This window comes from Motacilla alba, chromosome 5, assembly GCF_015832195.1.
Source record: "Motacilla alba alba isolate MOTALB_02 chromosome 5, Motacilla_alba_V1.0_pri, whole genome shotgun sequence".
In the NCBI taxonomy this organism is placed as follows: Eukaryota; Metazoa; Chordata; class Aves; order Passeriformes; family Motacillidae; genus Motacilla; species Motacilla alba.
The window spans coordinates 46616345-46628859 of NC_052020.1; the positions used below are offsets into that span (position 1 = coordinate 46616345).

General features: G+C 40.9%; 1 protein-coding gene across 5 annotated transcripts in view; it reads right to left on the bottom strand.

Moving 5' to 3' along the window:
• The window catches only part of ITPK1 (inositol-tetrakisphosphate 1-kinase), a 153431-nt gene that overhangs the window by 58527 nt on the left and 82389 nt on the right, over positions 1–12515 (bottom strand). For all 5 annotated transcript variants that reach the window (XM_038137734.1, XM_038137735.1, XM_038137732.1 and 2 more), the window contains one exon: positions 5570–5687. In XM_038137734.1, coding sequence (XP_037993662.1) covers positions 5570–5687 — 118 coding nt within the window. The remainder of the gene's footprint in view (positions 1–5569; positions 5688–12515) is intronic.

A 12515-nucleotide genomic window follows, 5' to 3' on the forward strand; every position in this document is an offset into this window, starting at 1 on the left:
GTTCATATTTTCTGATAATGAAATTGCTAACTTTCAACAGTCTTACCCTGGAAAATCCTTCCGTAAACTGCTTTAACAAGAGCAAGACATGGTATGAGACAGAAGATTCCAGGTTCCTTTTGGGGCTTCCCACTTTCTTTTCCTGTCACCTCTCTCAAGATTAGTCCTTTGGAAGCAGCTGTCTAGTTTCAATTTCAAAGCCAGGGCTTGTTATCATAACGCCAACATGCTGATGTCTCTTTGTTATCCTCCTCCTAGATGAATGAATGAGCTTTTATGAGAAAGATGACAGGTGACACTTCCCTGGGGCAAGTGTCCCAGTGTGCTTCCAGTTTCACAGAGCAGGACTGAGGCCTACAAAGTGCTGGGTACAGAGACTGCCACATGCAACACTGCTGTGAGCTGAGGCACTTTGGACAAACTGTTTTACAGTCACAGAGAATATCAATTCCATTCCAACTCCTTCCTTCCACACAGGGGTACTAGTTTTCAGACAGAAATTAAAATCCAGTGAGTGAACATACACCACACATTTTGAGTGAGGTAATAAGACATCTATCTCTATGTGTTCTTGGTGGAAAGAGAGCATACAATCAACAAGGCAGGGTTCTGCACTCAAAAACTGGTGTGGTTATTTACAGTAGCTGACATCTGCCCTCTAACTAAAGATACCTCACTAATATGTCCCTACATGAAGAGGTGAGTGCCGGGTGGGTGATTAAGAGGCAGTAAAGTGAAAAGAAAAATCTGGCATCAATTTAATAGGAGCTTCAAATAAAAATAAGAGGTGTCTGAAGTTGACCTGTGTGACTATTCTTCTCCTCCCTCTGACCAAAACAGCTCTGAAAAGTAGGCCACAGTGAAAAGAGGCTACAGTTTCAAAAGGTGAATGCCTAAAGCTATGTATATACAGCTATTTTCATGCACTTTTAACTGGGTGGCCTGATTTTGAGAAGTTCTAAGTATGCGCTGCTCCAGCCATGTACACGCTCCATAATGTCCAAAAAACCCCATTCCTGACTATCTGCTTTGGTGTTGAATTGTAGATGCAGTTTTCTACTCAGCAACAGGTCCACACTTTCTGTTAGAACAATACTTCCACAGCTTGCTTGGCACAGACACTTGCTGTACAGGAGAAGTTCGTATACCTGGAGGAAGAGTTTCTGCCTGACACAGTGTGGCTTCTTGGCAGGCAGATGAGTGCCAGGATGCACAGGGGTGACACTCCATGTCCAAAATCACACAGCAAGGCAGAACCAGCACCAAGCAGAAAACCCCAAGCCCTAAGTCAAATGCCTTACTCATTTCATCATACTGAGATTGCTTCCTAGTAACAAAAGATACATGCAGCTGTGAGAGAAGTATTTCTAAGACAGACAGAATCTGATAAAAAGAAATCCAGGGAAGAGTGAAGGACGCTGTGATCTGTTCTGTAATATCCCCCCAAATGAGAAAGAAGCACATACAGCAGCAACTGCATCTCATATAATAGTAAACAATCAAACATAAATAATTTTGATTACATGCCAGGATGAAAATATCAAAGCTGAAGGGCTGTAAACTGTTTAGAGTGTCCTGAGGAAATAGCTCCCATACTTCAAAGACAACTGCTAGGAAGAAAGAAATTAAGGAACTGCAGCTCAGCTCATGCAGGAGTTCTCTTTTCTAGAGAGCTCCACAAAGACTATTGTCTGTACAAATTTTAGATTTCTAGCTAAATTTAAGAACAATAAAATTTTAAAACAATGGAAGAAAAAGCCAGAAGCAAGTGGTTAAAGAAATGAACTTCAGGGCCTGCAAGTTCAAACATTATCAGAGAAACCAATAAGTCACTTGAGACAGAAGAGGAAACTGAGCAGATAGGAACACTAGCTAGATAGCACACTGAGTGAGTAGCATGTTTACTTCACTTTTCATTTAAGTTCCTTCAGTTTGGATTATTACTTGTGAGATACGTAGGGAATTTCAAAAGCTTTCAATCTTTAAACAAAAAATGTAATATGAAAAGCTTAGTTATTGCCCAGTCACAGTGATCATCCATTGCCATCTTAAGCATAATCTTAAGTGTCAGATTTTGAATTTCAAGCCTGAAGGATCACAACTTTTCAACACACATGAGAAAATTTAGTTATTTTCATTAGGTTGGAGCTTTAAAAAGGCTGACACAGTTCCAACTATATTATACCCTGTTGAAAATGAAATTTTTACTAAATAATGCTCCTCATCTTTCACCAAACATCACTAAAACTGATCAAGGACACTTTTATGTAAGAAGCAATTCTCCAGAGATAAGTAAACAAAGCAATACAACTGCTGAGAGAACAACTGTGACACCAAAAAAAATCTATTCAGTGATTCATTTGAACATACACCTGACAGCTATACAGGACACTAGATGGAATGCAACCTTTATTTTTTCAAATCTTTTTTGGAAAAGATTCAGAAGCACAGGTTGCAGAATAACTAGCTCTTCTAGAGCTTGCACTCAAAATAACGGAGACCAGGAAAAAGAGGAAGTCACAGCACAGCCAGACCATTGATTCCAAAATAGAATCCATTAAAATCAATGTTAAAATATCTCTTAAAGATGTTTTTTTCCCAGAAGAGAGTCCTACTTCCTTCCAAGGGAGGTATCACTGTCTATACTGAATAAAGCAACAGTCCCTGCAAATCACCTCAGCACTGCTAGGAGCACGCTAGCACACCAGGTTCAAGGTGCATGCTGGAGCAGGTTGCTCACAGAGGTTATGCAGTCTCCATCTGTGGAGAAACACAAAAACCCAACTAGACATGGACCTGAGGAACCTGCTTTAGAGATCCTACTTTGAATAGGGACTTGGGCTGTATATTCTCAAGAGGCCTTTTCCAACTTCAGCAATTGGGCATGTCTGTGAACCTTCTATTTCCACAAGGAGTGAGTGGTTACTGTGTCAGACTAGGACAAGCAAAGCTCTGGTTCAACCCCAGGCTTTCCCTCAGACCACTGGTACAACTCTGGCCCAGTTACCGGCTCTCCTCCACCTCAGCTTCTTTAGCAGTCACAGACTGGTAGCAGAGACAAGGAGTGCCTCAGCCACAAAGTGTCTCAGCAACCATTCTCAGGAGGCTGGAGAAACTTGACTCCATGAAGAGCAGGGTACGGGACTTTCAGAAAGCCTAACAATGTCCATGTTCCCAATCTAGACACTTCAAATAGGAATTCCCTTTTTCAGGAAGCATGGAGAATTCTCTGGCAAAAGGACAGTGACTTGGACATTAATTAGAGTTAAAAATCAAACATAGTTTATAGACTATGGGGCCCTACTGCTGCAGAATGCAGTCACCTCCACAGAGCACGTGGTCACCCTCTCTTTAACTTAACTGGTGCAAATCTTTTTTTAAACAGTTGTCGTAAGGTCTACAGGGTTAAAATAAAGTGTAAACTGAGGATCATAAATAAAGACTATACTTCATTTATAGTTACTTATAAACATAATTGAAATAGAGGCAATAATCACTGAAATCCAAAACTGATCTATAAATAAAAACTGAATTTTCTTTTGAAAGACATTGAATAGCAGAAGTCACCTCCTTACATATAAACTCAACCCTCCCGAGTTTACAGCAGTCCTTCAGAAGAGACAAGCCCTTGCACTGAACTTAACCCATCACATCAATTTTGTATCCTGTGATAAAAAAGGCTCTCTAGTTACAGCTAAAGACTAGGATATTATTTTCTTAGTAGTTACTTCCATAATGAAATTCCGGAACAATAAAGATGTGGCTCCTAAGAGTTCATGCTATTCACAGATGTATTGCCTCTTGTTTGGGTTTTCTAAGTGCTCATGGCCTTGGGATATGAGATGTAGCTGCAACAGAGAAAACAACTTAGCAGGTGAAAACAAGGAAGGGCAGAAAACCCACAGCACTGCCTAGAGTGGTGTAACTTTTCTCTTACTGCAGATCATCATGTGCAGGAATACAGAGGCTGATATACTTCGGCCAGAACAAGAAGTTAGACAATTATTCATCTCTCCTGAGATTTCCCTTGCTAAATACAGAGTTGGTTCAAGGTCTTGGTCACGATATTTCTGATTATGAGACAGAAATAAGACTGGGGAGGAAAGTGCTGGGGGGGAGGGGGACAGAGGGTCAGGGGAAATAATGATTACCAAATTCTGCAGCAGTCAGTGATAATAGCTTACTCCATTCCTTACTTCACTCCTCAGCTTTATTAACAGCTTCTTTTTAAATTATCAGTTTTACCTTTTTCTTTTTCCTCCTTAAGGACTTACTTATTTTTCTCATCAGTTTGACCAAAGCAGGCTGAAATATGCGGAAGACAAACTACTTGCAAAAACTGGATGCTCTCCCAAACATATTGTTCTCATAGGGATAACAATAGTACTGATAGGAATTTAAGAAAAAAAAGAACAAAACCAAAGTCTACTGAATCTCTCTGCTGTTAGAACAAAATCCCAATCACTCCCTCACTGCACAGGCTTCCCTCAGCACCTTTCTCCCACTCACAAACAGCAATAGCCACACCAAAACTAAATCATTCTAAACTAATTGAGGATTTTCTCCCTAAGAGATTCCAAAAAAGAGCGAGTGCTGTGAGTTATTAATCTTGTAATCTTATTTCTACATAAGAAAGGTGCCAGTGGGGCCAGGCAGGTTATATGCAAATAATATGTCCATAAATCCACAACTATAAAAATACAAATTGCTGAGCTTCTTACCTGCCCATCAAGACAGTGACAACACAATCTCAATGACATTTCCAAAATCATCCCATTAGAGCATAGTTCAGAAATGCAATTTTCCCCCATTACAGTCATCTAACATATGAAAGAGTTACTTCAGGGCTATTCTAGATTTAAATTCATAAGCCACTTTTTCAAGAAGATGACAGAGGCAGAAGTAAAAAGGGAATGAAAGACTAACTTAACCCAACAGTTGCAATGGTTAAAATGAGAAAGTAACAGAACTATTCAGGTTGAAAAGGCATGACTCCTAACATGGAATACAAGTCAAATGATACCAGTTAAGGGCAATAGTTTATGTCAGGTAGCAAGCCAGCACCAGACGTGCATTTCTGTTCCTCCTAGCAATTAGCTTGTGCAATAGGCTTCCAGTACTTCTCCAAGACCTTAGCTCTATTTACACTTTAATTTCTTTTGATCCTTTCCAAAACAAATTTTTCTTCTTCTCCCTCAATTTCAGGCCTCAGGATTCTTACTACAAACTGCTGAGTTTGTACAGTCATTTCAATTTACCAGCACACAACAAGAAGACAATGTTTTCCACAAGATTTCTTAGAGTGCTCGCTGTGGTAAATATGCTCCCCATTAAATCCACATCGTATTTTTAATCAGATACAAACCTCCTTGGTGTGTATGGAAAAAGAAGAGCACAGATTCCAGAGGGCAATCCTGTGACACAGGAATGCTTCAGTGTTTGTGCTCCCATGGAGAGACAACGCAAAGGGCATAAAACCACTACTTCAAACTTCACATCCAGCCTCCAGAAGGAAGCTGCTTTCTTTTCTAGTCATAACAGCCTCCAGGGAGCACAGATATTGGCCTACCTTGCATGTATGCCTCTATTCGCCGAATTAGCTCATACGACTTGGATCGATCCAGGAGTGTACGAATAGCCGGGAGAGGGTCTAGGATAATGGTCTCTGGATGAGCATCAATGTACTCCTGCAAAACAATATATAGGGAAAAAAATGGCATTAGGTTGGGTGAAGAGTGTAGAAAAATAATGAGAAGAGAAAATAATGGGGAAGAGAATATATAATGTTAAAAGTCCAACTTCTCTTCAAGGAGAGCCAAGTGGACTTTGGCAATGCAGAAAGTCCCCAGACAGTCAAAACACTGACACTTGAAACAGACACAAACGTAACAGCTAATTGGTTTAGATGGCAAATTCCTCCTCTAGACTCTATCAGCAGCAAAACCTGTGCTGCATCCACATTAGCTCACAAGGGAGCTAGTGGCAAAGTGCCATACTAAGAACTGTGAGCAGGACTGAGGAAAGCCATTAGGAGAAGAAAGATGGCACACAGCTATCTTGGGGTCAGCCTTGCATTCAATTACTGCATGTGAGCATCACAACTATCTTTACTAGGCTCAGAAATGCATCTGCATTCTTTTATGTTGTTTTTATTGCTGTCTTCTAGCTGGGCTGAAGACAGTGTTAAGGGCTGAACGATAAGGGCTGAAATTTTTTTTGGCAGAGGTGAAGAGATTGCTGCTTCACTGTGTCTTCATTGCTTGCTACTTCTCTATGTTCATACTCTCCTTTTCTGACTACAAGAACAAAGTAAAGTTAATGACCTTACGGATCTTCGTCTTGGGAACTCAATTCCCTCTTCACTGAGGTCATGACTGCACTACTGCATCTTGGCCAGGAACACAGACATAGCTGCCAGGTATTGGCCTTGCAAACCCAACAAAACTTCCTTCTGTTTCTTAGAAGCTGAATTCCTTTATCATTGCCCCAACCTGGCTCTATAAAGTCAGTGGGAAACACATCCATCTTACTCTACTCAAAATCAGACAAATATATCCAAAGTTAGCATCTCTCTTTGTTTCACTCAACTTCCTAAAGCCATCCTAATGTTTCCACTTCTTTAAATCCATTCATGCAAAAGCTCCTACAATTAATAGACTTCCATGAAGTTCTAATTCATTTAAATTGATTTTTCCAAGAAGAAAACATACTACAAAAGATACTTCAGAGTATGAGGAGATGGCCTCAGGAGATGCACTTTGCTGGAGAGAAAAGAATGGCATAATCTATTCCCAGAAAGTGATTTTGTTCCAGATACTACCTGGGGATGCAGACTTCTCCATCCCAGCACTGGGAAACCGTTGCTTCCTGGTGACTACATAGTCTGAACTGAGGGCTGCTGAATAGAGGTTATTCATTTGAGGCTGAGAGGATCCAGCATTGGGGTCTAATGAACCTACTGCATCACCCACAAGACACAAGCAGCTTTCCTTCACAGGGCACGAGGCACCCCTCAGTGGCAAAACTTGTGTCTGACATATTTAGTAATCCCCGCAGAACACAAAGAATTAATTCCCCAAAGATATGTTCAACCTTGCTGCCTCATGGGAAGAGTAAGGGACAGCCTTTCACACAGCTGGTCATCAAGACTGTCAGACCCAGCTACTGTCTCACCCTTGCAGTACAGCCTGGATAAAAAGCCTCATCAGCTCAGTGGGGCAGAAGCAGGGTTCACTTCCAGCCATGAAACCCCAGAACATACAGTTTTCATGAGTCTTCTGCCACTAGTGCTTCCAGAGTCTAAAGCAGAGCAATCAGCTTTCAAATACAGATGAGATTTTTATTCTTTTTAGAGCATCTTATTACCTAATGCCTCTTAAATACCCACACATGTCCATGCACACGTGCCCTTTTATGCAGCACCTAAAACACACCCTGTGGAGCTAGCATGATCCAGTGATTAGGGCATTAGCTTGAACTTGCTGATAGTGAAACTGCACTTGAGTATCTCAACATCTCCAGAGTGTAACAAGACAATTTTAATCCCTCTGTGCCTCCATTTAAAAGACAGGGAGTTACCATACTGTTTGCATTTCCCAGCACACCGAGAGGAGATTAGCTCCTTACACACAGCCCATACCTTGATGGGGCAGGAGGCAAGGACAGCACCCAGACTGAACACGTCTCAGCAGAGCTCTGACAGCAAGCCTCCTGATGTGTGTACGAGCTCTTCCTTTTGCACTGTGGTGACCACCCGTCTGCCTCGACCAGTCTCTGGTCCCACCTTGACTTCAAGCTCCCTGGACTTTCATCCTGGCCCAGCCCCTACTGTGCATATACGGATCCTTCTCCTCACACATACATTCCTCCTGCCTGTGGACTCCATTGCCTTTACTGCCCTCCCAGGATGGAATGATTTTTCTGTCTCCGCTCCTTGTGTACCTTCCTGATGCCCACCTCAGCATTGAGAACTGCCCTTGCTTCCCCAGGACTCATGTATTCTACTTGTTAATTTGGCTCATGTTACTCTAAGTATTTCCAGAGGGACCCTGGCTTTTTTATGCTTTCAGTAAGGGAACCTCACAGGGCTTTATTTCTAATGGCAATAGCCCTAAACTGTATTTAAAGATCATCCAAGCACTAAGCTTGCCACAGCATAATAAACTTTACCAGGAATAAGGCACAATCTCAAGGCCCTTCTACACCAGTCAACATGTCAAGAGAAATGAGCATCTAAGCTGACTTTCCAGTGACTTATTTCTCATCCTGTTGCCTTAAGGAGCCTCCAAAAAGCTCTGTAAGGCAAACATGAAAGAACTGATGAAGATGAGGGAGGTGGGAGCTGTTTTCCAAAAGCCATTTTAGAGTCTGGAGAACTTTAACTAATTACTCTAATGTCAAGAAGAACTGCACTGAATACAAGAAAACAGCCCCTTCAAACACACAACAAGGGCTTTTGAGCTTTGAGCAGATCAGCTTTCTTTACAAAACAAGGAAATTTCTCAACATTAAGTCTATGTCAGGTACTATTCTCCAACTCTTCTCCATTTCCAGGCCTAGGAACCTGGATAGCCAGAAAGCACAGGAATATCAAAACTCAGAGCAGTGAAGATCTGTGTCATCTAAGGAAAGACCTCAAACTTGAAGTGTCTCCTAGAGCTCATCTGGGGACGTGCCACACATCTCTCCTTTTAACTGAATCCAGAAACAGCCTCTTTTTAAAGAGACTCTCAATGCAGAACAAGGTCAGTGTATTTGTATGTATCCTTTCTGTTTGAACACAGCTAGAGATGAACTGCTGAAGCTCTGCAGGGGCTTCCAGATTCCCCTCGGACCTTTAGGCTGCCAGCACTTTCCCAGTCTCCCAAACCTCTCACAACAATATGTGCAAAATAAAGTTTCAATAACCATGCACAGAAAACTACTTTAAATAAGTAATTAAAAGATCTGAACCTCATACCAATTGTCTCCAACAGGAAATTACAATAAGAAAAGTCAATTTTGTTGGTTTCACAGGAACAATTATGGTAGCTGATGTGAAACCTTTCATAAACTTTGATTCTTTACTAAAAACTGCTGCACACTCAGACATCATGTACTACAAACACACTCAGTTTCCAAAGCCATATACTTTGTCTAGAAGGCAGGAACTGGGGTAGTTTGGTTTTCTTTCTTTCCAAGAAGGCAGAAGTGTAGCACCACTAAGTGACCTGTGAAGATCACTTAAGAGACTGGAGAACTCTTGATGTAGCCTAAGTAACAGAGTGGCTCCACTGCCAGAAATACAGATCTGCATAAACATGTAGGGTTTCTGCCTAATTATTTTGAAAGCAGATGAGCTACTATAGACATGAACTTGAAGCAGTTGAAGAAGGAAAAGAGAAACACTGAAGCCAAGAGAGTACAGCAGTACTCTCTCAAGTACAGCACAAGCTTTCAACTTTGAACTTTCAAGTCTTCTCTCATCCTTCCTGCAAAACAACTCTGCTCCCTACTTTGGTAGATTTACTGAAGACTGATCTCCAACAGCAGATTCCAACCACCCAGGCAACAATGTGGAAGATATTTAGGCTTTCCAACAATAGATTGAAAGGGCTCTGTCCTTGGGCTGCAGTTCAGCTTGACCCAGACAATATCTATATTTTCCTCTTTCTAATCTTTGACATAATAAAAGCAAACAAAAACAAACAAGGAATTTTAGCAGATCCTCCTTTGTTTGTATTCCAAGCCTGGTGTTAAGTCATGGTTGGTATCAGCCCCATTACTGGCAGAACGCCAGCAATGAAACTTGAAATCAGAAAGAGACCAAATATTTCATATTCCCTATTAAAAACCCCTGGATATAACCCAGCAATTAAAAAAATACTTAAGAGATTCACTGATTCATTGACTTGCTTCTATTACTAAGTAATAAAACTTGCATAATGTTTTGTTTCATATTAAACAAAGTACCATGAAAAATATTCCAAAAGAAAACAAGTAAGCAAAAGAAACAATAATGCCATTTGGATTTGTGTATTCCCACATACAGAAACATGACAATGACTGCTTGCACAAACATGTCAACATTTTCCAAGGGAGAAAGAGATGTAAAAACAAGCTTGTCTAAAGCGTTTGCATCAGATTTAGATTTAAAAGCTCCTTTTTGTTGTCTTAGGCTGTGATGGTCTCTTTTCAAGGACACCTCCTTCCAAAAGGAAAGGTGAAGGTGTATTGGGTCTTCAATAACTGCTCACCTCAAAATTGTTAGTCTCTAAATGTAAAAGAGATTTCTGCAGTGGTTCGGAGGAATGAGGGGTGTGGCAAGGGGAAGGGGGAACTGATCTTCTCTGTTACATTTCTAGTCTCTGTACATCTCAAAGAAACTTTCTGAGTATTTAGCTGCCCTGTGTAGCCTTCCGAAGTCCTTCACTCCTTCATCTTGCAAATCCTACCCACAGGAAGCTATCCTAACCCCTAGCTCTTGAATAACAAATTCTTAGTTAATTTTGCTGTTTACGAGGCTCTTCCAATAATTTAAGACATCATTATTTTTCAAATGTATAAAACACAGGTATTGGCCTGTGAATTTAGGTGTAAATAGACCATTTCAATTTTGTATTAATCTCTCCCTCCAATTAGGAAATAATTACTAAGACATAATAGTTTCCTTTGGTTTTTTGCTTGCCTCTTCTCAGCTGAGAAGTCCCCTACCTCCTTCCCATCCAAAACATCTCCCTCATTTTCCTTCCTTTTAGTCCCAAATCCTTCTAAGAAAGCTTCTCAATCAAGATTAGAAGAGTCCATCCTGGACAACTCCAGAGTGGGAGAGTCAAGAGTTGAAGGGCAGCAGGGGAGGAAACATTTTAAATTTTCATCAACGTGATAGCAAAAGACTAGGCATAAAAACTGTGTCTGATCTGTCTTTTTAAGTAGGCTAATGCAAAGAGAATCTGCTCAGAAAAACCTTTGAAAGACAAATTAATAACCCTATTGATTTTCCATCACTTGAACCATCATTTTGAATGCAATATGAAGCTGTCATGAATGAAGCCACTCAAGCCCCTGTACAGCTATGACAGGGAGCTGCTCAGAGAGCATTTTGCTCTAATAAAAGCCTAACAAAGATTCCCCATTGTCTTACAGGAGCCAAAACATACTCAGTTTTCAAAGCCATACACTTTGTCTAGAACTGGGACAGGAACTGGGGTAGTTGGTTTTCTTCCTTACCAAGAAGGCAGGAACTGTAGCACCAGTAAGTGAAAGGCACCCTGAGGACTCTGCCTCTTCACCTGACTTCTCTCCATGTACCTCTGGTCAAGAAGGAACCTCTGAGGACTATAGCAAATTTTCAGTTAATTAGTTACCTGTGTTCAATCAGTCCAGCCCTGTGTTTCAGTGGGTAGGAAGGGAGACTGACAATCATCTCTACAAATAATCATCATCCCCAAAAATAAGGATTTAAGTGTCCTAAAAAGCAAATAATAATGTTTCTCCACTTTTCATCTCATGTACTACACTAGGTGCTGCAGGCAGTCTTTGTTTTGGTTTTGGATGAGATCACCAGGCACTCATCACTGATTTTCAGTGCAGTGGAGAACAGTTGCACCCACCAATATTCTCCTGAGAAACTGCAGTTCATACCACATCCAACTAGCACAAAGACCTCAGAAAGCTCAGCCCTAATGGTCTTCTGAAGCTAAAAATGCCACTGTCAACAGGCAACTCCTCCATACCATTTTCATTCTCCTGTAATTTTTTTTCCAAGGCAATTGAAAACAGTCAGAAAATGGCATGCCAAGAGGCTTCCTGTTCTATTAGCACTCTCTGCCAGACCCTACAAGGGCTCATCACAGACTCCAGAGAGCAGGGACACGGAGTCATGTAAACATGAAGCCAGTTTCCTCTTTAGCTCTTTGCAGATTAGATGGTCAAGGCCTCTATAACATAGATCTGAAAAAAGTCATTCTTAAAAAGGTCATAAATGTAGTCTGGCAGATCATGCCTCCTCCTGTGGTCAAGGATGCCTTGCTCTGTGCTTCCTGGAAGACTGCTTTATGGAGCCAACAGTAAGACTGCTGCCAGGTATCATCTTGCTGTCACATTTATATTCAATAGCAGGAAAAAAAGCATAATGAATTTTGCACTGTTTGGTCTGGTTAAGATCATCAGAACTTTTTCAGTCAACTTAATCAACAATAAGGGAACCACACTATTTCCACTTGTGTGTAGGTGCCAGAAATACCACAGTGCTTATATAACACCTCACTCATACAAACAGCTTTCTTGCAAGTGGACATTTTTCATTTTCTAGGTCGCTCATTGATTTTAACAGCCCAAAACAACAACCCTATACCACACACTTTATACTAAAGTATTCTCACCATTTCTTTTCCCTATGGAATATGCTTCTCTTAATTTCTAATGATTTTCAATATCTTAAAAGTAATACAGGACAGATGGAGACAGGCAGCAATTTGCAGATGGTGTCTGCCCTGGAGATGAAACTACATGAGAGTACACTCTAAAAACACATT